The 23179-nt window shown below is 42.0% G+C and overlaps 1 protein-coding gene across 1 annotated transcript in view; it reads right to left on the bottom strand.

Annotated features, from left to right (window-relative positions):
- Window positions 1-23179, bottom strand: part of plxna1b (plexin A1b) — a 213408-nt gene that overhangs the window by 141223 nt on the left and 49006 nt on the right. Inside the window, 1 exon segment of the mRNA XM_034684651.1 lies at window positions 9538-9720. Coding sequence (XP_034540542.1) covers window positions 9538-9720 — 183 coding nt within the window.

Genomic DNA, 23179 nt, shown 5'->3' with positions numbered 1-23179 from the left:
TAATTAGTAAGACGGCGGGAGACGCCGTCATGCTGTGCGAGAAGCATGAACATGGGGAGCTGTTGCATTTTGACTTGTTTGTGTATGCCTGTGTGTGCGTGTGTGTGTGTGTGCGTGTGTATGTGTGTCTCAAGGGTATTTTGGTGTGCGGGTGTGTACGAGAGGGATAGAGATAGAAGGAGCAAGACACGGAGAGAAGTCTTTGACCAGTCTGAACACTGTGGCCCTGAAATGCTCCCAAAGCATATGACAGCCATGTGACCGCACACTTGTAACAAAAACGCACACAAATGACTGCAGTAATCATATTTTCTGTTAACAAATGAAAACCCTGTATGCAAATGTTCCCGGGTAAACAAAAATCTGCATTTGTTTTTACACACACAAATGTTAATCATCTTACCGTCACTGAATCAGAGGAACTAATCAAAAACAATCTATTAAGAATCTATTAGCCTGGCAATGGGTAATCTGATAAACCCACTGCAGTCGCTTCCCAAAGGAGAGAGTGAGTATGTGTGCACATGTGTATCTAGTGCTGTCTACATTCTTCACAGTAGATTAACTAATTTGATATTTACACCCATCATTTGGTGTAACGGAGACGAAGAAGCCCCTCACATCCTGTGATTTACAGAGACTTAAAGGAAGCACAGATGAGCTGTGTGTTGTCCCACTTTCAGTCGTTCCCTCTGCAAACAGCGGATTGTTCCTGCCACTTTACCGCTGAAGAATTGTTTGGTTGTGAAGGGATTGTGGAGAGCTGCACAGCCATCTGAAGACAGCCTCCTCTAAGCCAAGGCATATACTGAGAGCTGCTGGGCTTAATTGCAAGGAAACGAGTGCGCGAGTCGTTGTGTGAGCATGTGCGTATGTGTGTTTGTGAGATACAGCCACTGTGAGCCAAAGGTGATCTGCGCCTGCTGGGCCACTCATGCCAAACCCTCTGGACACCGTGCCGCCGTCCAACGAGCCCCAGTATGAGTCCAGGTTTGTATATACCTGCATGAATGTGCTCATTTTGGCTTGTTAGCCTGAGATATGGCAACCCTTCTGGTGGCAGCATGCGTGTGTGTGTGGTTGTGGTCGTGTGTTTTGCCTGTAGTGAGTCTACCACGGAGGCTTGGCACTGTGCCACCTACCAGGTGTGCTGTTGGCTGTATCAGTTGGCATGGACAGAGCTTTGCCAGTACACTTAATCCCCCTTTTTTTCACAACTTTCCACTCTACAGGCACAAATATAGCCCTGTAACAGTGGAAATGCCCTTATAGAGACATAGATATGCACTGATACTTTACCAACTAAGAAGCCCTTGAAGAAATGAACCTTATTTTGATAAATCATTAAGTGACAATAAATTTGCACTCCAGCACAGAGTGTGATGTGAAGTCTAAGCTGGCAAAATGTCGGCAATCAGTGTTTTCCACCAATAAAATGTACGTTTTGCTGTCAGAGGGGTACTTCCCTTCAGATTTTCAAAAGACTGGGCATCAGAAGTTAGGGCTGCATGATTATGGCCAAAACGATAATCAGGATTATTTTGACCAATATTGTAATCACGATTATTAATCACGATCATTCATAGGGAAAACATCTGTGATTTTATTGCCCTAATTTAAAACAAACTATAGGCTATGTGAACCGTTTTCAGTGCAAAATTAAACTTTAAATAAGAATGAATGACAAATAATAAAAAAATAAAATTTACCCAAGAATTTAAAATTTACCAAGGGCTAACTGAATAAGTATGCTATTACAGAGTGTCATCACGAAGTGCAACTCAATGGAAAAAATTACAGCTTATACAGTAAAGGCAATAATAGTGTTAACGGGAGAGCTCGTAAAAACATATTCAAGAGCAGATAATAATATTTCACACGCGCAGATGTGAAGTCCCCACGAGGAGACTACAACCGAGAGGTATTTAGGCTGCTGCAAGCGCGCATTTAAGCATAGGGACAAAGGTAGGGAATGACACTACTTGTGACAGTTTCTGTCCGCAAGAGCGCAGCGAGGCACACGCGCTCGTGCAGGCACTGCACTGCTCTTCGAAGCTGAGTTCTGCTCGCTCAAGTCAAACTACTTTTGGCAGGCGGAGACCAAGTGACGCACTGACCCTCTGATGATTGGTCAGCTTTCAACTTGTAACACCCACATGACCTCTGAACCTGAACAGACAACTCTTTACCACTTGTTACTTAGGCAGCTTAATGAAGCCTTAACCATGCGTTCGCCCCCTGGTGGTTGGCTGACTCGTTGAGCAAGTGCTTGTTTAGATATGCAACAGAGCCTGCATTTTAAATGTAAATATTGCAGACGATAAGGCTCATTTAATCGGGGTGGACAAAATCATGATCACGATTAAAATTTGATTAATTGTGCAGCCCTATCAGAAATGGTATCAGGCACTTCAACGTCACAACACCATGTCACTGAAACCCTCATAAAAATAATCATAGGCTGATAAAAATTCTACCTACAACATAACCCTTGTCTCTTTATTTCTCATTGTCATTATATATAAAGATAAAAGTAAAAGTTATGAAGTACTAAAATAGCAGAAGGCATGTAACTTTGCACATATATGATATAAAAAGCAGGGATTCTTTGATGTTCTATCCCGAGATGTCTAATGGAGATGACCTAGAAACGGGCTGGCCTAGTCCTCACTTGGATCATGTGAGCATCCCAGCTTGCATCCAGACTCTTCTAATCTTCCCTTAAAAATGGATTCTAGCATGGTACATTTATTATTCATCCGCCTCTCTCTTTCTTTTTTTTCTGCCTCCTTTTCTCCCGGCTTTCTTTTCCCTCTCTCATCTTCTCCTCACTTTGCCTCATTAACCCCTGGTAGTAGTGAATTAGGATGTGCGACGCAGAGGTAGTGAATGAGAGCCATGCGGCGCAGTCACACGCCGTTGGGCTTGGCTAAAGTGCATTAGCGCAGAGATTATGAAGGACTGAAATGTTCTCATCAATGGCGTTAGCTAACACAGGAGCAAACTGTAACTTATCCTGTACTTGAAAATACATTATCTGTGATCATCTTGGCAATGAACTGAAATCACTGGTTAATAGCAGCTACTTGATTCAGGAAGACATATTTGTAAGGATGAGAAAGCAGGACAATCAACTCGTTGTCTTCAGTGTCCCAGGATGTCGTCTGTGCTGGGCAGAAAAGGTAGGATCATTATGGCAGATGAGACATTTGTCGGATGAAGGTGTGAAGTTAGAGATCCTGGTTTAATGAGAGTGTGTGGGAGGACTCGCAGAGTGTGTATGTGTGGGGAGTTGTGTGTTGGCAGTGGGCTGGCATTAAATCTTTTAAGAAGACCCTCATTACTGTCTTCACTTGCAACCTAAGTGCTATAACCCATTTTCTAAGACACAAATTTGTGAGTGTGTGTTAAGTTCTTCACATACTCTTACATGCAAAATTCTGACATGTATGCACGTTTAGCCATCTATTCTCTGCACGTGTGTGCGTTCTACCCTTCTCTTTAATGAGAGAAAATGATTAGAGAAAAGTAGAGATCACTACATCTCATTTTCATGTGCGCACACACACATATATACACACATACAGGCAACACTCAACTATTATCAGGGAGAAGAATCTTTGATCACAGACTGAGACAGAAAGACAGCGGAAAGAGAATATGTGAGCAGCAGATGAAACAGAGAACAGAAGAGAGAGAGAGAGCAGACACAGAGCTAACGTGAGGAGGCTCATATGGATGAATTCTGTAACTAATTCATAACTGTGGCTTTACAGTAGCTACTCCAGTTAGAATGAGAGTTATAGATTCCCTCTAAGGACACTATTTACATTTATAATATCCAGCAGTCTATAAGATAGGAGAAATGGCAGCCTGCAATCACACATGCATCTTATATCCACTGTGAGAAATTCAGCACCTCCCAAGTCTTGAGTGTGTGTATAAGTATCTGCATCTGTGTGAGTGCGTGTCCACAGGGAGTTGCTGGGTGCTTTGTCAGGTTGAGTGTAACCACACATGAGGACAAACCAACAGATGGGAGGAAGATAATTGATATCAACTTACTTTCAAGAGGACGCGTGCGAACACACCCCATACAGACACTCGTTTCTCGAAGGCCTGAGAAATATGGCATGTTTCCCCACACCTGTTGTAGCGCTGTAGACGCCCAGGCTAAGAAGTGATACATCCTCGTATAGGAGGCTAGTGGGCCGGCTAGTTCATTTCAGTGAGTTGATTTCATGCTAGGTTGCGCTCTCACACAGGGTTTTTTGAAGGAGATGATATATGCTGTATATGCTTGGCTTGTCACAGCCACATTATGGCTTAACTGAGCTGTGTGTAATTGGAAAAGGCTGTTTAAAAGCTGGACTGTGAGGGAAAAAAGACACATTTTGCTGTTAATTTGGGAACATCCTGATAAGATTAGATGACTGATGGTGCTTAGGGAATGGGCTAAATTAAGTGGAAAAACTGAGTGTCAAATGTAAAGTGTAAATCATCTATTTTGTCTGAACTTCTGTTCCTGCTAGCGTATCTGATCCCTTTCATTAGAAGCTAAATCTCCATTTTCCCCCTGTCTCTTTCTCTCTCTCAGCAGCTCTGCGCTTGTGTTTGTGTGTGACTGAATGCAGTTGTGTGAACTAATGACCGAGGGCGAGCAATCGTCTGCACAAAGCCAGCCTCTGTGCTGCTGCCTGGGCCAAACAACTCGTGGTTTGGCCAAATGACGACATAAAAATATACACACTCACATGAAAAAAGTCACTATGTCAAATTTTCTGATAAAGATTTTCATTTTGGAATCTAGTCAAACAGAAACAACACTTTTATACATAAAGAGGGGGAATAAAAGAGTAATCATACACACACACACATACACACACACACACACACATACACACACACACACACACACACACACACACACACACACACACACACACACACACACACACACACACACACACACACACACACACACTTCTTCATTTGTCATCCCTCCCTGACTACATCCACAGGTCAACTGTAGGCAGTGTGGTTCCACAGCTTGTTTATTTGTTTCTTCAATGGGTGGAGGTCTTCTCTGTAAATGCTGGGAGGTGAACATGGAGATTTAAATGCAAGCCACAGGCACGTGGGCCCACATACACACACCCATTCACATACACACAGGGGACTTTGACAGGGCAGCATTAAGCACCACTAGAATAACATTCAACAGCCAACTAGGCTGTGACGGCGACACCAGCAGCCCCAATAGAGTACATTGATGGTTTGACTCACAAACGTGCACATACAATCAAATGTGTAAAGCTGTCGATTGTTTTTAACCCCTAAAATGCTGAGTAAAAAATTAATAAATGCATCATAAATTAAAAAAGAAAAATGATAGTGTGAGAGTTATATCAAAATCTAATATAGCTAGGGTTGCAAAGGGTTGGAAAATTTCCGGTAAATTTTCAGAAAGTTTCCGGTAAATTTTCATGGGAGGTTAAGCTGGTGAATTTTAGAAATATTCCAAATTAGAAATTATGGGAATGTATGGGAATTGAGGGTAATTTAATGGAAAGGTGTGATATCCAAGCATAAATATTTGTTTTGTTATGAGCAGACATCCATCCAAAATAATACAATTAAAATAGATTTATTTGTAAGTAGAACTGTATCAAGTGTTAAAGATTTTATTGAACAATCAATTCTTTCATTGAAGAGCAAAAACATGAATGTTGAGTTAAATATTACTCATTCCCCCATCCCAACCCATTCAAAAATTTACAAAAATGCAATCCCAACGAAGTCTCATTCAAAATGTTAGATGAAAAGAGCCCCTCTCCTTCCATAAAATTCATGTTCTTGCATGAAATCTGGTTATTTTAGTCAGGATTATGCTAAAATATATTTTCCCCAACTATATTTAAGTTCCCTATTAAGAGCCTTCAATTTAACCTTCAATTTAGTAAATTCCTGGTTTATTCCTGGTTTATTCCAATAAATTCCTGTTAATTCCCATGGAAAGTGCCCAGCTTTGAAAATTCATGGAATTTTGCAACCCTAAATATAGCACTTGATTTCAAAATTGTTAACGGTTGGCTAATGGCGTCATCCTCTCATCCTTCACAAGTGAAGTCATGTTTCTCACTCAAGGACACCTCAGCAAAGCAGATACTAATCCGTTTAAAGAAACACCGGCTAATGCAGAGGTCACTCATGTTATCTTTTGGTTATGAGACGTTCACAGGAGCAGACAGGCACTCTGCTGCTCTCAGTCAGCCCTATTTTAAAGAGTGTGGTATCTGTGTTGATGCACTCTCTCAATCTGATTGAGCTGATAAAGTTAAACTTTTACAAACAGTTTCTATTTTTCCCTTTTTTTGAACCAGCCTTAAAAGCTGGTGTAACAGTCCCCTCCTGCTGATGTTAAAAGCCTGTGTTTGCTTCATTGAAGCCTCGATCAGATGAATAGGCAATAAGCAGCAACTCCCCATCGCGCCCACCTGAGCCTGGCACGGCCACAGTGGGCAAACACCAGGCACCAGGGGCTCCAACCACCTGGCCACACATACACAGCAGATGGCCTGAATCTGCTCCCGGTGGAGGGCGCAGCTGAGGAATCCTTACGTGTCTGTGTGCAGTATCAAAAACAAGCACTTTTAATAGGTATTGGATTATCGACCAGGATCTTCTCTTTTGTCCTCGGGCCACCTATTGAGTGTGTGTGCGTGCTCACAAGTGTGTGTGGGTCATGGTGAGTGCCCTTTCATTGTCAATGCTCAACAGTGCCTTCAAATGTAGAAGTGGCCGAGAGAATCGCCCAAATCACTGAATCAGTGTTTCATTTAGATGTCCATCTGCTGCAGTTTATCTGCATAGAAAGAAGGTTTGTTCTTTAAAAGAGGAAGAAAAAACAGGGCGGGAGAAGAAGAGGACCCCATGCAGTGACCAATGACAGTCTGGACAGAAAGATGTGAAGAAGCAGTCAAAGGGAAAGGAGATCTTAAATCCTAAATATTAAGTGCAGCACATAGTCAGATCGCTGGTGTGTCCTTGACCGCAGCAAGGTCCAGATGAGCACTGGAATAAGTTAATCACACCAGTGGACATCACCTCTGTTCATCACTTCCTGCTCTCCTCCACCTCTTCTTGCTTTTTATCTCCATCTGCTTAATCTTAATCTATCCATCTCCCTTCCCCTCCTGGTTTCGTTTGTATCTCCGTCCCATCAAACCAGGATTCATTAGTAAAAGCTTCCCCTGCGTGTGTGTGTGCGTGTCTGTTAGTGTGTGGCCGACAGAGCACAGAGGGACTTCATTAGTGCATTAAATATGTTGTTTGTGCCACCGCCTTGTTGCTTGGGACAACCTTGAGCAAAAGGGCCAGTTAAAAATAGACTGAGCATGCATAATACACGGTTTCAAAGTTAAGCAAAGTGGCTAATAAAGAGATTTTTTTGGGGGTGAAATATTATTTTAAAAACACCTTCCAGAGTCCTGATTCTAAACATGTCGCCATGACTTTTTTACAGATACACTTTGGCTTTTATCATCCTCCCAAGCAATGTCAGAAAACACACCAGAGACCTGCTTCTTCCCAGTTTCTATCCCTTTCTCCCCTCCACATCCTCAGGCATGGCTATATAAACAGGATTCAACACTACTGCTCTCCAGAGAGACAGTGGAAGAACAGGAGCACGCTCCACCATCATGGCAACATGGTAAAGCACATCCCTGTAGATTTGCATCCAAACAGCTGAAATATTGTGCTTCATCAATGAGATAAAGTAACACCAATGAAACTACTTCCAGAAACACTGACCCTCAAAAACTCAGAGAGGAAGAACATGTGCAAAATCAGGGAGGAAGGATCTACTATCAGAAGCTATTAATTCTGTTGCTCTTTTTCCATTTTCCCTCATCTGTCACTTTATTACTTTGCCTTTTTTCTTTCTTCATTACCATCAAATTTTCATTTGTTCTTCTTCCTAAAAGGATTCAAATTGGCACTGCTGTGAGACTCTGTGTGCCTCAATGTCAGGTTTTAGATATTGTTCTTTCTATGCAAATTGAATATTTTCCAAGGCCGGAATTATTATTTGGGTTTTTTTCTGTCTGAAACAGAAGGCAGCCAAAAAGAACTGCAGGCTCTTTTGGCTCTGTTTTCACAAACACACACAGAGGGATAACATTCACATGTAAAAAAAAAAAAAAAAAAAGACACACCTCAACAGCCTACTGTGGCAATGCTTCCCCATGTGACACACACAGTCCATGCACAGATGCCCAAACAGCACAGGAGACATGTGACGACAGCTAAATAAATAAAAAGGACTCTGCCAGGCTAAGTGAATGGATGTCACTTTGACAAATGCACAGCCCTGAATCTTAGTCAACATTGTATTGTTTGTTGTCTCTCGCTCCTCCATAAACACATACACACACACGCACAAATCCATGCCATCACAATCACGCACATTATTATGCTTATGTGAGTGACAAACACACAAACACTGCCTGCATACACAAACACGCATTTTCAGCGCGCAAACACACAGACTGATTATACATTCATAATATTGAATGGATGACAGGTCTTGAGCAGTGCAGAGGGAAACAGGGTGAATTCTAATGAGCTTCCATTTACCCCGCGAGCTCTGTCCTTCATAGACTGGATACACACACAAACACACACGCAAAGACATGTCATTTAGTAACAGATAGCCCTGCGCAAAGATGCATGCTATGGAGATTACAGTATAAAGCAACAGTGTGCCTCTAATATACAAACACAATGCAAATTATGAACATTTCAGGCTTGTCAAACCACAGACTTCAAGAGGAAATTCACCTCTGTGGTGCTTTTCAAAATAAAAGTCCTAGCAGAGGACAAAGAAAGTCAAACTAAGACTCTAACCAACACTATGAGATCAAAAACCATTCCCCCATCACCTCTTTCTCCCTCATCCCTTTTTTTATCTGCCCATCTGAAAACAACTCCACAACACAGCTGACCAGAGGAGAATGACCATTCACCAGTCATAGCTGTTGGATTGATTGAGAGCAAGCTCTTAAAATTAGAGACGAGGCACTACGTGGTGTTGAGACACAGCAGTAACATTTTATGCCTGACGTGACTACCATGACAATCGATGAGAGAGTAGCCCCCGCATAGCTTTAAATCGCTTGTTAAACGAACAGGTTTTAAAGAGGCACTTCAAAGTCTTGTAGGAAATGACCACTACTGAGAGAATGGAGCTGACTGCATTTCATCTTAGTATAAAAAGTGCTCGCAGAGTGTTTTGTTTATGGCACAATTAAGCTGCAAGTTTACCTTTAGAAAGTGGACACTAGTCAAATCAGGCTGAAAACATACTTGACAGTCAAACCAGCAAAGACTGACACTAAATGAGTCACATGACCATTGCCTACACATTCACAAAAATCACCAAGAAGTCTCAAAATCAACCACGGCTGAAAACAACCAGCATCTCATTCATCTCATAAGGAATAAGAAAAAAAAACACTTAAAAAGATGTCCTACCTTCTTAAGCTTTCCGTTACGTGTCCCCACAAAAGCAACAGTGTTGCCACGGTAGTCATATGCAGCTACCGAGGTCATACCATCATCTTTGTCGATGAAGAGCGGGATGCCCTCGATGGTGCTGGTTCCTCCCAGAGGCTGGTTAAAGTCCTGGCCGCAGAAATTATCGTCAATCTGGAGCGGCTGGTGAAAGGAAGAAAAAACAACAATCAGACGAGAGGCATTTTACTGCGTATAATTTACATACATGTTGTACATGAAAGTGATTCATGAAAGGCACTTTGTATGGGTAAGGTGTATTTATTGGTGATTAAGATATTACATTATGGTAACCCATAGTCACAAACCTTGGCGTCAAAATCATCATCAGAGGCTTTTATCCAAAATTAAATCTGTTGTATCTTTTAATGATTTTGAGCGCTTGATTCATTCTTTTATCTCGACCCGTTTGGATTACTGTAATGCACTTTACACTGGCACTAACCAGGCCTCCCTCGCTCGCTCGCTTACAGGTAGCCCAAAACACGGCTGCATATCAGCATCGTTCTCGCCTCCCTCAATTGGCTCCCTGTCCATTTGAGAATTCATTTTAAGACTTTAGTGTTTGTTTTTAAGTCACTAAATGGTCTGGCACCTCAGTACATCTCTGACAACATCTACGCCCCCTCCATAGCACTGAGGTCTGCTGATCAGATGCGGGTTGTTGTGCCAAAAAGCCGACAAAAGACCAGGGATGACCGAGCTTTTTCAGAGGTAGCTCCTAAACTGTAGAATGAACTACCCATCCAAGTCAAAATGGCCCCCACCCTGGATACTTTTAAATCACGTCTTAAAACTCAGTTTTACTCCCTGGCTTTTAATACAGCATGACAGTTTATGTTGGTCTCTGTTTGTCTTTTAATTTACTCTATTTTTAATGTCACTATTATTTATTTCTACTGATTGTATTTGTTGGGCAGCACTTTGGTAACCATGTTTTTTTTTAAATGTGCTATCTAAATCAAACAGATTGGATTGGATTGGATTGGTGCTTTAATGGACTGAAGGTCTGGATGAAAAAGAAAGGTGGTAATAAAAGAAAACTATTTCCAAGCATGACCTAAAACTGCAGCAGATCTGTCTGAAGACCCACTTGTTGCTTGTTTCCGTGTCATGTGAGCGCTCAGACGGGGCTATAGGTGAGTAATGTCATTTCAGAGCATTAACTTGATTATCCTACAAGTTCAGCAGCCAATTCAAACATGGGCCATACATAAACACGGACGTCTTTCTCCCTAAACTGAATCCCACCATGAAAATCCTTCAGCAGATTGTTAAGTGTTCAGTCACGGCCCTGACATGGCGGCAAGGCTGTCGACCATGTGACAATATCTGCAGCATTCCAGTGTCATGAGGGGCCTGTCGCCCTGGGCAACCCGCTGACCCATATGATGCCTTAACCAGTGGCCACTTTCACGAACTCATGCGCACGCACGCACCCGCGCACTTGCAGGCACGCGCACACTCAGACAGACAGACAGACAGACAGACAGACAGACAGACAGACAGACAGACAGACACACAGACACACACACACACACACACACACACACACACACACACACACACACACAAAGAGTAGTTTTGTTGGATATGTTGGGCTTTGGTACACATTTAATGGAAATCTAATATCAGTTTGATTTTATCAGTATGTTAGTAATGACAGTATCAATGACTGTCAGAGGATAAACAATAACAAAATAACTAGGGGTGTAAATCTCGCCCTCATAAGACAATCCAATACGATTTGGGGCCTTGAAGCGATCTGTTTGATGTGTATTAATGGACTCTGTCCGTTAAAAATATATCAAAATTAATCAATATCTACTAGCCTGATTTTCTGAAGAGACTAGATGTGCGTTAGTGTGTATGCAGGTGTGTGTCAAACAAGCTGCTGCAGACCGACTGCTCAAGCCTGGAACTTAATGGCCTTCAGAGTGTCAACCAGAGCAAACAGACGCATGTGTGAGCAAGTGCACACACACGTTCCGAGTGTATAAATGGTAATGTTATCCACAGTCTTATCACTACATCATCTGATTGATCCAAACAGGAGAAAAGATAACACACGCACACACACACCTCCCCTCACTCCCTCTCTGCCTCCCGATCTGCCTAAATTGCCTGCAGCTCAGCACTTGTCAATAATCCTTTTTCTTTTTTTACTTTCTCACTCCCTTTCTCTGTCTCCTTCCAGCGGCCACAGTAACTGAGAAAACATCAATATCCCCTCTCTGTCCTTTTCTACCCCCGTTCATCCATCCCTTTTCACCTAATCGCTCTGCATCTCGCTCTACAACCACCCCTCCTTAGTAAGTCCCCCTCTGATTTCATCCCTCACTCGGGCACGGGTCTTCCTCTGTGCTCTCTGTCCGGCACACGCCCTTTGAACCTGTTTTATGATCTCTCAACAGTGCACAGGTAGGGCTTATGTGTGTGTGCGTGCACAACTGAAGCTCACCTGCATCTCTATTTGTACCTCTAAATAGTAGAGCCACATGATAAAAAGCATAGAAATAAAAGGCATTTTAATTGAAGCTTCTATGTGTGTGATTTGGAAACCCTCTACACAACATGTAAAGACCATAGGCTGTATAAATAACGGACGTAGGGTCTGTGACATCACCCATCTGTTTCTGAAGAGCTGTTTTGAGGCCAATCGTCGACGGCAGCCATATTGCTGCTTTGAGCCTCCTAGCCAATAGCTACAGTGTTCCCATAGTCAGCTGTGCCTCTCATTGGAAGACGTGTAGTAACAATATCTTCGAAATTACCACGTTAGAAAAAAATTCACCCCCCTACAGTGTGAGCCGATCAAGAAATGAGCTATCCAGACTACACTCAACTTTTGTACCAGGCTGTAAACATGTTTATTTCTGCTGTGAAGATCGGCTTTTTTGAATTGGTGTGTATGTGGTTTCCGGTACTTCCGGAGCCAGCCTCAAGCAGATCCTCAATGAACTGCAGTTTTTAGCACTTCCGCATTGGACTCATATTTTTAGACCGGAGGTTGCTGCTTGATAAAAACACACCCTCAACCTTTACAGACAGTTTATTGTCTTTGTGTACAAACAGATTTGGCTACAAGCAACTAAACAATTTCCAACGTCTTCATATGACACACAACTAGGGGCAACAATTTCAAACCATACAGTCATGGGACAGAAATCCATCAATCTGGCTCAGAGTCAGCCACACACATACACAAACACTCAGTAACTCACACACAAAACACTCAGTAACTCACACACAAAACACTCAGTAACTCACACACAAAACACTCAGTTACTCACACACAGGCAATCCCATGACGTCAGAGCCTAAGGGAAACGAGTTAAAAGGGTTAATCCATCTTCTATAGAGGAGTCTAACAGTCGAAAATATTGTATACAGTATCCCCCAGAGTCCATAAGGGTTAACTCACCACTACACACACATGCACACACAATCACACACACAGCAGCCTATACAGGTCCCTGTGGGACACTGGAGGGTAAAGGTGCTATTGCATTCCTGCAGGTCTGGAAGGTTTTAAACAGCATGGATCAGCATGGAATAACAGGCCTTTCCCATGAGGTTGGAAAACATTCTAATGGAGGCTACATTCTGATGTGGGCTCTGCAATTTGAGGCTCCAAAAGATTCCCACGTGAGCTGAAGCTGATATTTAGTATGGAAAGAATATTTCCCTCTGTGGTCTCTGCAGGGTTATTGGCTGGAGACTGTCTTAAATGTCCTGCAGGGTTTTCAAAGACACACAGCTCTGCAGGGAGAGAAAGAGTTAAGCCCACAACCTTCCAGTGACTTTGGTAACACAGTCTCACAAAGAGAGAAGAAGAGGTTTTATGTTTTTATTTTCATGGATTTTACTTGTCTCTGTGGTGCCGCTCACAAAAGCAGGAAGTGTACGTTTTCTGGCGAATTAAAAACATGAGCTCATTGTGTGTGAAAACATAGATGCATGCAGAATCTGTAAGCCAGGGGCAAGAATTTGCAGGTGTTCTGGTTTCTGTATAGCCCATTGTGTTTGAACAGATTGTTGTTGTATGCAGGAAGCCGTCCTTGAAAAGGCAAAAGAGGTGAAATGCAGATGCTGAAACATAACCTGGGAGCCCAGCAGCTATCACCTTGGCGAGGATTTTGCCTTTTTATCTCTCTCTGAAACTGATATCTATACCTGAGTGCAGACAAATACATGCTCATAGATGTAATGTTGTATCTGATCTCGGGGTGGGAATTGATAAGTTTTTATCAATGTCAATGCCATTGTCGATTCTGCTTATCAATCCAATTCCTTAACAATTCTCCTAACGATTCCTGAGTATTTTTTTGAGGAACGCTTTTCCTCTCCATGTTTCCTCGTGGTTGAAGGAGTTCTGCGTCGCAGAGTGAGTGATGTAACTCAACATACCGCGACGTGACGCGACGTGACGCCGTGCTGGGAAATGAATCTTTAAGAAGAATCGATAACATATGAGGTGTACAATTCCGATGGAATTGATCATTTGGAACCGGTTCTAACTCAGTTCGATTCCGTATCTGACCCTTATTATCAAGAAACGTGCAAATGTGTCACCATATGATGTTCTTCTGTTCTTTCTTTACCATTTACTTAAATATTCATTGATGTTCAACAAAGATGCAGATGCATATTCTTAAGAAATACCTTCTGCCGTCATACGCCCAGACTCAAAGGGTTACTACACAGCCTGAGAGTGAAGCATTACACTTGTGTGTATATACATGACATGTGAGCTATCAACTGATATTCAAGGTCAATGAAAAATATATGACCAAGATACTGCTGAGATTATTGCACACAAACACACAGCACAAAGTCACATGCCACAACTGTGTTGCTCTCCCCTGGGTGGAGCTGCTTCACCCACTCCATGCTGAAACATGAAGAAATATAGCCATTCATACAGCACCAAACGCACATGTATACACAACTCCGCCCACAATAACACTGACTGATTGCAGATGTGCGCTGGCTGGCCCGCACTGTTTGAGGGAAAGGGTTAGATAATCATTCCACTGTGATTGCTATTCCTTAAACCTATTACGTCAAGAAAATATGTCCGGGCCCACATTACCACAACCTCATGTAGAACTGGTCAATAGTGACCTCCATTCAGAGAAACATGTGGCAACAGCAGAATATAATACAGGCTTATGTACAAGAACATACATGCTGTTGTTGATTGAATGTACTGCTGTGAAGATATTAAGGTGGAAGGAAAACATGGTTTCAACACAAAAACACTCATTCATCTCTGTGGATTAATCAGACAGCATGTGTGCATTTACTTCAAATGTGTTTGTACTGAAAACAAATCTGTTTCTGTATCACGAAGAGCTGGAAAAGAGAGGAGGGGACAAAGGATAGAGGAAAGAAATGCCTGCTTTTAATGCTGACAACATGGTTTCAAGACAAGCCATCACTTCATCTGTATGTGTGTGTGTGGGTGTGTTTGGTTGCATGTATGTGCAAGGCGAAAAAGACGCCTCCCTCCTCACAATCTATGACTGTGCCCTCATGAAACCTCCACAGATGAACACACAATTACTCTGAAGTGCTGTGTTTCAATGTTATTGTAGGCATGTGCACAAAATAACCCACTGCTGTAGTCGAGAGGTCAGGGTGTGAGCATTTCTGTGTGTGCGTGCTGTCTGTGTGTGAATTAATCAGCAAGAGAGGCATCAAACACAAGAGTGTTCCTCTGCAGCCTTGTTTCATATCAGATGAGACAGGTTTTCACAGCACGCACACACACATAATACAAAGAGTATATCTGAAGATGCAGGTGCCTTTACCTGCCATGTGTGTGTGTGTGTATGTGTCTGCGTCTGAGTGCGCATGTGGCTGGCTCCAAGCAGAGTGAGGGATTCTGGGAGAGGGCAGCTCATAAATTACCCAGAAATCTCAGCGGGGGGCCTTGAACTCACGGAGACATTGCTGGATTTTATTTCAAGATGAATAAACACAAGGAGTGCTGCAGAGTTTGTGAGCTTATGCATGCTGGTTTATTAAGCAGAAGCACAACCTAGTATCTGATGGTTTGAATAGTAACTTGGTCAGAGTGCAGAGTTTGCATGCTTGTGTGATCTAAGTCAGCTGATGTCACTGTCACAGAGAAATGGAGGTCCCTCTCTTCGTATGCAAATATTTAGCCAGAAGCAGGAGGTAAAGAAACAATGTATGGCACCTAAAAACACACACTCAACACTGACTTCAAAGCAGGTCAAAGTGTACACACTTAGAGGTATGGCTAAGAAACATCAATATACTATTGCAATGATAAAATGTGGATCTTTAATTTGTGTGGGGTGTTGATGTTAGCCATGAACACAAACACATTTACAGGTTTGCTCCAGACCTTCAACTTCCAACTACACACATTTCAAAAATAAAAGATTATCAGGTTACTTTGACAGGTTAGATGGAGTCCTGAGGACATGCTACACTCAAATTCATACTAGTTTTCTGTGACTACCAACCCCAGCTTTAATACTGAAAACTGTTAAAGTCAATATTATCCAAGGAATTTTGTCTTGTCTATCCATCACAGGCAGTCAATTAGTGTTACCTGTTTCAAATAAAGGCTAGTTATTCAAAACATGATGCTAATTTAGCCATGATTCATCTCTTATTATTCTGCAGTGACAAACACACAATGAGTGTCTCTCAGTAAACTTATTTCTAAAAAGTCAAAACTCAAACAATATCTGGTTAATATTTCGGCAGGTTTGATTCTAGCCACATGTCCTCCCCCTCTCTCTGCTCTCTACTTTTCCTGTCTCTCTTCAGCTGTATCCATTAAAGGCAAAAATGCCCAAAAGCATAACTTATATACTAATATATATATTTTTGTAAGATTTTTCCCATGCTTGTGCACTTTTCAATCCCAATGAACAACTTTAAACCGTAATGTTGAGACGCCATAATGAGAACGATGCGCATAGCATGCTATGAACATGTAATTCATGACTCTTGAAAACAAGCTCAAACTGCAGTGATAAAAAGAGCACACCTAAGGAGAGAGCTCTGTGATAAGGATAACAAGATGTAAGACTCTCACAAGGCAGAAGTCCAACGTCAGCTGTGACGTTTTAACCTCCATGGAGACAGAGAGTGTTTGTTTGGTTGTGTCTCAAAGGTGCTGGACAAAAAGCAGGAGGCATTACAAACATCTTGAGGGGAAAGCATCTTGTTATGCAGTTGCGTCTCTACGGGCAGATGATTTTAATCTCTAAACTAGAGGAGGAAAAGGAAACAAAATTGGTTTGAGGAGGAAATGTATTTTTTGTCCAAACTATTTTGCAATCTGTGAATTGTTTCCTTCTGGGATGATGTCGCTGTTTTATATGGTATGTTATTTGATCCAAACTGATCAATAATTTAGAAAAAGAGATGACTGCAACAATTCCATATTCATGGGTTGCAGGGTAGTAATTTCTATGTTGAGTGCACTCCAGGCAGACAGAGAAACCTCAAGGAGTTGGCACCTATTCAGAGAACCGCTTCCAAAAGCTGTCACCACATGTTCAGACCGACATCCAACTGAATGGCAGAGACACGGGAGGAAGAATATAGACTGTATGGAGTATGCAGAGGAGGAAACGCCGCTGTCAATGCACACAAAGAAGCATACAGTCGCTTGAAAATAAACAAAAGCTGATGTGAGAACACAGACAGATGAGAGGAGAGTTTGTGATCTAAAGAGCATCAGTGAAAAAAACATATTGTTGAGAAGTGTGGGAGGGGAAAGTGAGTCGCCAGTTACACACTGCAACTCCACAACAGTGCAGTAATGACATTCTTCCACCTTTACACCTCTGTACTTACACTGCACCCTGAAACGGTATAATATAGGTGTCCTAGTGTGTGATTTCACATCGCATTATAGTGTTGGGAATGCGGCTTGTAAGCACACAGGAAGAGCGCCACATACACACACACTCAGACATGCACATCCGGCACTGTTCAACCCTGCTGGCTGCAATGCTACACACAGCCAGTCTTTCCCCCATGACGCCTCTGCTACCATCACCAAGAGAGGATCACAGACGGAACGATTTGTCCTGACTATTGCACCTCCGTACGTTACACATTGCAAAAGAGGCATAACAGGGGTGAAGATACCCCATCTTGATAAGGCAGTAAATAGGAGCCTAGTAGTGGTGCAACGGATCATCGTTGATCCGTGATCCGTACGGATGCCTCTCCCAGTTCGGCACGGACGTGGTCCGCGGATCGGTTGATGAAAAAGTTGCGCGTGTTCACGTGATGACCGCATGTTCAATCCACACTCAATAGTCAAGCGCAGCGGTAGTCATGGCAAGTGAAGGAGCAGAGGGACTTGAAAAACCTCCTGCATCTTGTAAGTCACATGTATGGGAGCATTTTGGTTTCCCTGTGAAATACAGTGAATGCTGAATGTGCTTGAGCCACGTTATGAAACTCCGTTGCGCACCCACTAGACCAGAGGACGTCAATACACGGCCCGCGGGCCGCACCCGGCCGCCTATTTGTGGCCCCCGAACTGTTATTCCTTCACTCTGTGTTTTGGTCGGGTCACCGTGTGTTTACCGGGACTTGTCTCCATGTCAGATACGCAGACAGGCTGTTACTGGGTCACTTAGAGTCCAATGCTGCGAGTGCAATTTTTAACTTTCACTTTCGTTTCTGGAGCGGTTCGCATATTGGCACTTTGCCAGCTGCAGGACCCTAGAATGCACGAAAACGGTGTGTTCACAGTTTGCAGCTCAAAGAAAAGTGGACGGTGAAAATCAGCAAATGAAAGAAGAATGGAGTGAAACTTTTGAAGTTCCTCTGCTCCTTAAATTGCCATGCCATGAAATGCAGTGAATGAGGCAGGACAGGGCCCACAGATAGGGTGCTTTGCACAAGCAGTACATTTTGAGTTGAATGTTGTTTTTATTTAATGGGCAAAAGTTTACAAGGGTTTTACAAAATAAATGGAGGACAAAGTTATATTTGTCTTGTCTTCTTTTTTTTTTTTTTTTTGCTGATCCGAAAAATGATCCGATCCGTGACTCAAAACCGTGATCCGATCCGAACCGTGAGTTTTTTGATACGTTGCACCCCTAGAGCCTAGTGTGTAACACAAATTCTCTCTCCATGATCATCCACCACAGATACCTTTAGCCAAAGTGTTTAACCCTTGGCTGTTAAGTGACCAGAAGTGAAAGAGTGGTTTAGCAGATTTATGAGGGTTTTTGTTGTTGTTGTGGGTTTGCCTTTGTTTGATAGGACAGCTGAAGAGAGCCAGGAAATGTGGGGAGCAGTGAGTAAGGGAAGACAAGCAGCAAAAGATCGGCTTTTTCCCATTCATGTGTATGTGACTTCCGGTACTTCCAGAGCCAGCCTCAAGCGGATCCTCAATGAACTGCAGTTTTTAGCACTTTCACATTAGACTCATATTTTTAGATCGGAGGTTGCCGCTTGCTGGGAACCTAAATCCGCAATCCCTCCAGACCATCCGTTACACAAATTATGCAATAAATTCTGCAACCCAATTGCGAGGATTGGCACAATGCAGCTATTTTGCAATTTGCATCCAACCTACACTTCGTCCATGGATGATTATTGACTTCCATGGGTGTTTACCATCAGTTGTTTAAGTTTAGTGTAGACTTTTGCACATTTTGGGAGCTAGTGAATAGTGTCTTAATGATGCTACAAGCCAACGCTCAAGGCAAAACTTAAGCATTGCATTTATACCTTTGAAAACAAACGAGAATCTCAGTTAATGTTGCATGTGTGCACCAACTCCTAACTGTGTTCTACTGTAGAATGCAAAGTATTTTGTAACTTTTTATTCACTGACCGATTAAAATGAATAGCTATCAGATGGCAGGGCTCCTATTTCCTCCTCTGATTCTAATTCATCAGACCCAAATTATAGGGCTGCACAAGACTGACTGTCACATGCAACTTCACTTTGAGGAGAGCCAGAGGAATGGCATTCAAAACCTGATTTGCAAAGCCTCCAGATTTTAACCAGCAAAGTGAACAGTTTCGTTCACTGTGTTTTCTTGGAGTAATGAAGCTTAATTTTCACTCAGTTTTTTGTAAGAACTTAAAGGGCTCTTAGCTTTAATATCACATTTACATTTTCACTATATCAACTCATTTTCCCTTTATGAAAATTGATTACCACCAAACTAAATCCAAGACTTATTTGTGGATAGATTTTTTTTAACTCTGCTAAACTTTGCTGTTATATAAGTTAAGACACCTCACTGTTTATTAGGGCTGTCAACGAATATTCTAAATTCGAATATACGTTCGAATATTAAAAAAAAACGGAGATTCGATTGTGAAAATTAATATTCGACTGTGGAAAAAAAAACACATCAGCGGCTGCTTTGCGAGTGGGCGCACTGCATGACGGGTCAGGGACAGGTCACAGGAGTCACACATGTACAGCGTGAAGCAGACGGCAGAGAGAAATCTTTCCGTCCCCGGATCCTCAGTGCGCTCTGAACGCGTCTTTTTCTCCGCTGGGAATATAGTGAATAAAAAGAGATCGGGCCTCTTCACATGTGAACTGTCTTCTTCACATGTGGACTGTCTTGTGTTTGGCAAATAACCTGTCCAGCCTAAGACCCTACATTGACAGTGGACTAAAAGAGCCAGACAATCAGTGACACTGGAATAAAATGCAGTTTTTCCTCTCTTTTTTTTATACAAGCGCCAAGAATGTAAGTGGACTACTTTTTCGTTTTTAACTTTAACTTCAGTTAATGTTAATGTTTGCTTGAATCACTGAATGAAGCCTGCCTGTATTAGGGACAAGAGTCGGGACCTTTAATTGCTCGCACAAGTCTTGTTCAGCACTCACTCAGCGCATTACGCACAGAGAGGGGAGGGGGGCTAGCGAGCAAGCGAGATGTCTACAGTCCTAAAAGTGTTACGGTATAGAACATTAGGTCATTTACTTGTTTTGTAATGTGTAGGTATGTTTTAGCCATGTTAAATCTGAAATCTCCTTGTATTAGTTTGTCCACCTGTTATTGACATAATGCGCAAATATAGATATTCGAATGGTTCGAACCTATGGGGTTTTTTTTTTTGAGCGAATATTCGATTGTCATTTTGGAGCAATTTTGACAGCCCTACTGTTTATTACACCCATATGGCAAATATCCAGGAATTTGTTCATGTTTAAGAAAGAGCAGAAAATCAGCTTTCATGCACCTTTGTCCAAAAGTCTGGCTAAAAAAGATTTATACATGGATAGAAGCATTTGAAAGCATACAAATATAATGTATGCAAAGTATGTTGTTCTGAAGCCGATTTAGCTATCAGATAAGAAACTTTAAGCAAACAAACAGAGACTGTTAGCATGCATGGTGCAGACACAAACTCTGCCCCACATTTCCTGATTACTCCTGATAATGATGTATGCAACACAACACCCACACACAGTACAGATCAATACATAATTACACTGACAATTAGTATCATTAGAGTGGTGCGAGAGATGGGGATTTGTTGAGCTAAACACTCCTCAGAGAGGGAGAGAAAGGTCAGGAATAAAGAGAGGGAGAATTAAGCAGCTCACACATTCAGTCTGCATGGGGTCTCTTCCAAAAGGTTTTCTATTGTCCTTTAATAATGGGATGAGAGCCACACTAGAGCACGGAGTGGGCGTGACGTTGCAAGCTCAAACGCTGCCACGCACGCACATATACACGTAATTAAACATCCTGTAAACAAATTAACGCTTTTTCGTTTTTTTCATGTTGAATCAGAAAAATATTAAAGAAAGCATGACCCATTAGTACAAATAACACTTAAATCAACCTGCCCAATCAGAGTCATAGCTCAACTCATTTAGACTGTCAATTAACTCTACTCATCTGCTCTGGCTCAGTTAATCAGGTCTAATTACTTAGATGCATTTGCCAGAACATCCTTTTAGATCAGGTCCAGAAAAGTAGGACTGTGTGAACAGAGACCAAAAGTGAGGTATATGTAACATAAACAGTATTCAAAATGATGGACCTGAATAAGGTGAAGGGATCTCCTAACTCACAGTTTGTTTAATATTACATTTTTTTTTTCTTCTGTTACATCATAAAAACAGCTCTCTGTTTAAATGGATGATTCATAACATGCTAAATGTTTGTTGGAGCATATACATGTAAAAAGATATGTTGCATATGTTGTAGTAGCTACATCAGCCACTCCAGAGAAACAGCTCACCCTCACTACCCTGGTGACCACGCTCTGTTTAGACACTACCACAGCCCTTTTCATACTGCAAGTCCACACCACATCACAGCTCCACCCCTTGGTGTCCTTGTGTGTGATTTTACTTTGCCTTATGGCTTGCAGAAGCACAATAGGTAAACACACAACGGGAGCTCAGCACACACGCACGCACATGCACGCACACACACGCACACACACGCACACGCACACACACACAAGGATGCACACACAGCACTGTTCTGTCCTGCTCCGCTGGCTTTCAGTGATCCCATCTCGCTTCTGTAACACTTCTGTTGCTGCCTACAATGCCGGCACAGCAGTGGGAAAACTTGGTTGCATCATCACTCTGCTGCTTCATTTATACTTAAGGTGAGAAATAACAGAGGCATACATATTGTACCTTTAAGAGGCAGTAAGAAAAGGGCTTAAGACTAGACCCCACACGCATCTTTAGTCTCAAGAGAGATCAATAGCTCTCTTGGAACAAACGGAAAGAAAGTCTTTATGCTTTAATAAAAGTAAAGAGTCCTCTTATGAAACTACCTCTAAATCTACAATATATTTAAAAAGTCTAAACCTAACAATAGAAAACACATCTCAGTTCTCCTCACACCACCTAGCAAGTGCTGTCGTGTGAAAGAACGAAAGACAGCACAGCAATGAGCGCCATCAATGACAATCCAAATAACCGATCACGTCAATATTGATTTTAGGCTATCCATCAACCTTTGACACTGATGGCAGTGCGACAGCTGGCCAACACAGCATCAAAAAATGAATACTTGAGATCAAGTCTTTTTTTTGCTCAAGAACCAATTCTCTGATTGATTGATGCACTGGCTTGCGACACAGTTCAAAACCTCATCATCCATTATGTGATTGAGAGAAAGCAGCTTGATGTATTGAGTAGTCTTTGATGTGAGCTTCATGTAGAGACATCTCTCCACCAAGATTTTTACCTCTTTTTTTCCCCTTAAGTTGAATTAAAACCATTTAACACTTAGTGTGTAATAACTGCAGCTCCTTTACTCAATCAATATCAATACCAGGAGATGGTTGGTTATGGCAAGCTTATTTCCAGCAGCTAAGGCCAGAGATGTTGTGTCACAGCTCTGTCTTAAGACAATGGTTTCTTTGTGAGAACTTACTTCAATAGACTTCAAAGTTTTTACTGTGAATTTCTTTTTTGATTTTTAGATACTGTCTTTATTCTCAGAATTAGCAAACCATGTAATTCAAAATGCAGTTCTGACCATCAGCTCGGTCTAATAAATGTAATCTTCGTGCTTACATGCATTCATTGGAGTTGCTTTGTAATTCACGCTGAGTTTTTAACAGAGCATATTTACAGCTCTAT

Source organism: Notolabrus celidotus, chromosome 1 (assembly GCF_009762535.1).
Source record: "Notolabrus celidotus isolate fNotCel1 chromosome 1, fNotCel1.pri, whole genome shotgun sequence".
Classification (NCBI taxonomy): domain Eukaryota; kingdom Metazoa; phylum Chordata; class Actinopteri; order Labriformes; family Labridae; genus Notolabrus; species Notolabrus celidotus.
The sequence above is the reverse complement of the archived record's forward strand: the minus strand, read 5'-3'. Positions and strand labels throughout refer to the sequence as shown.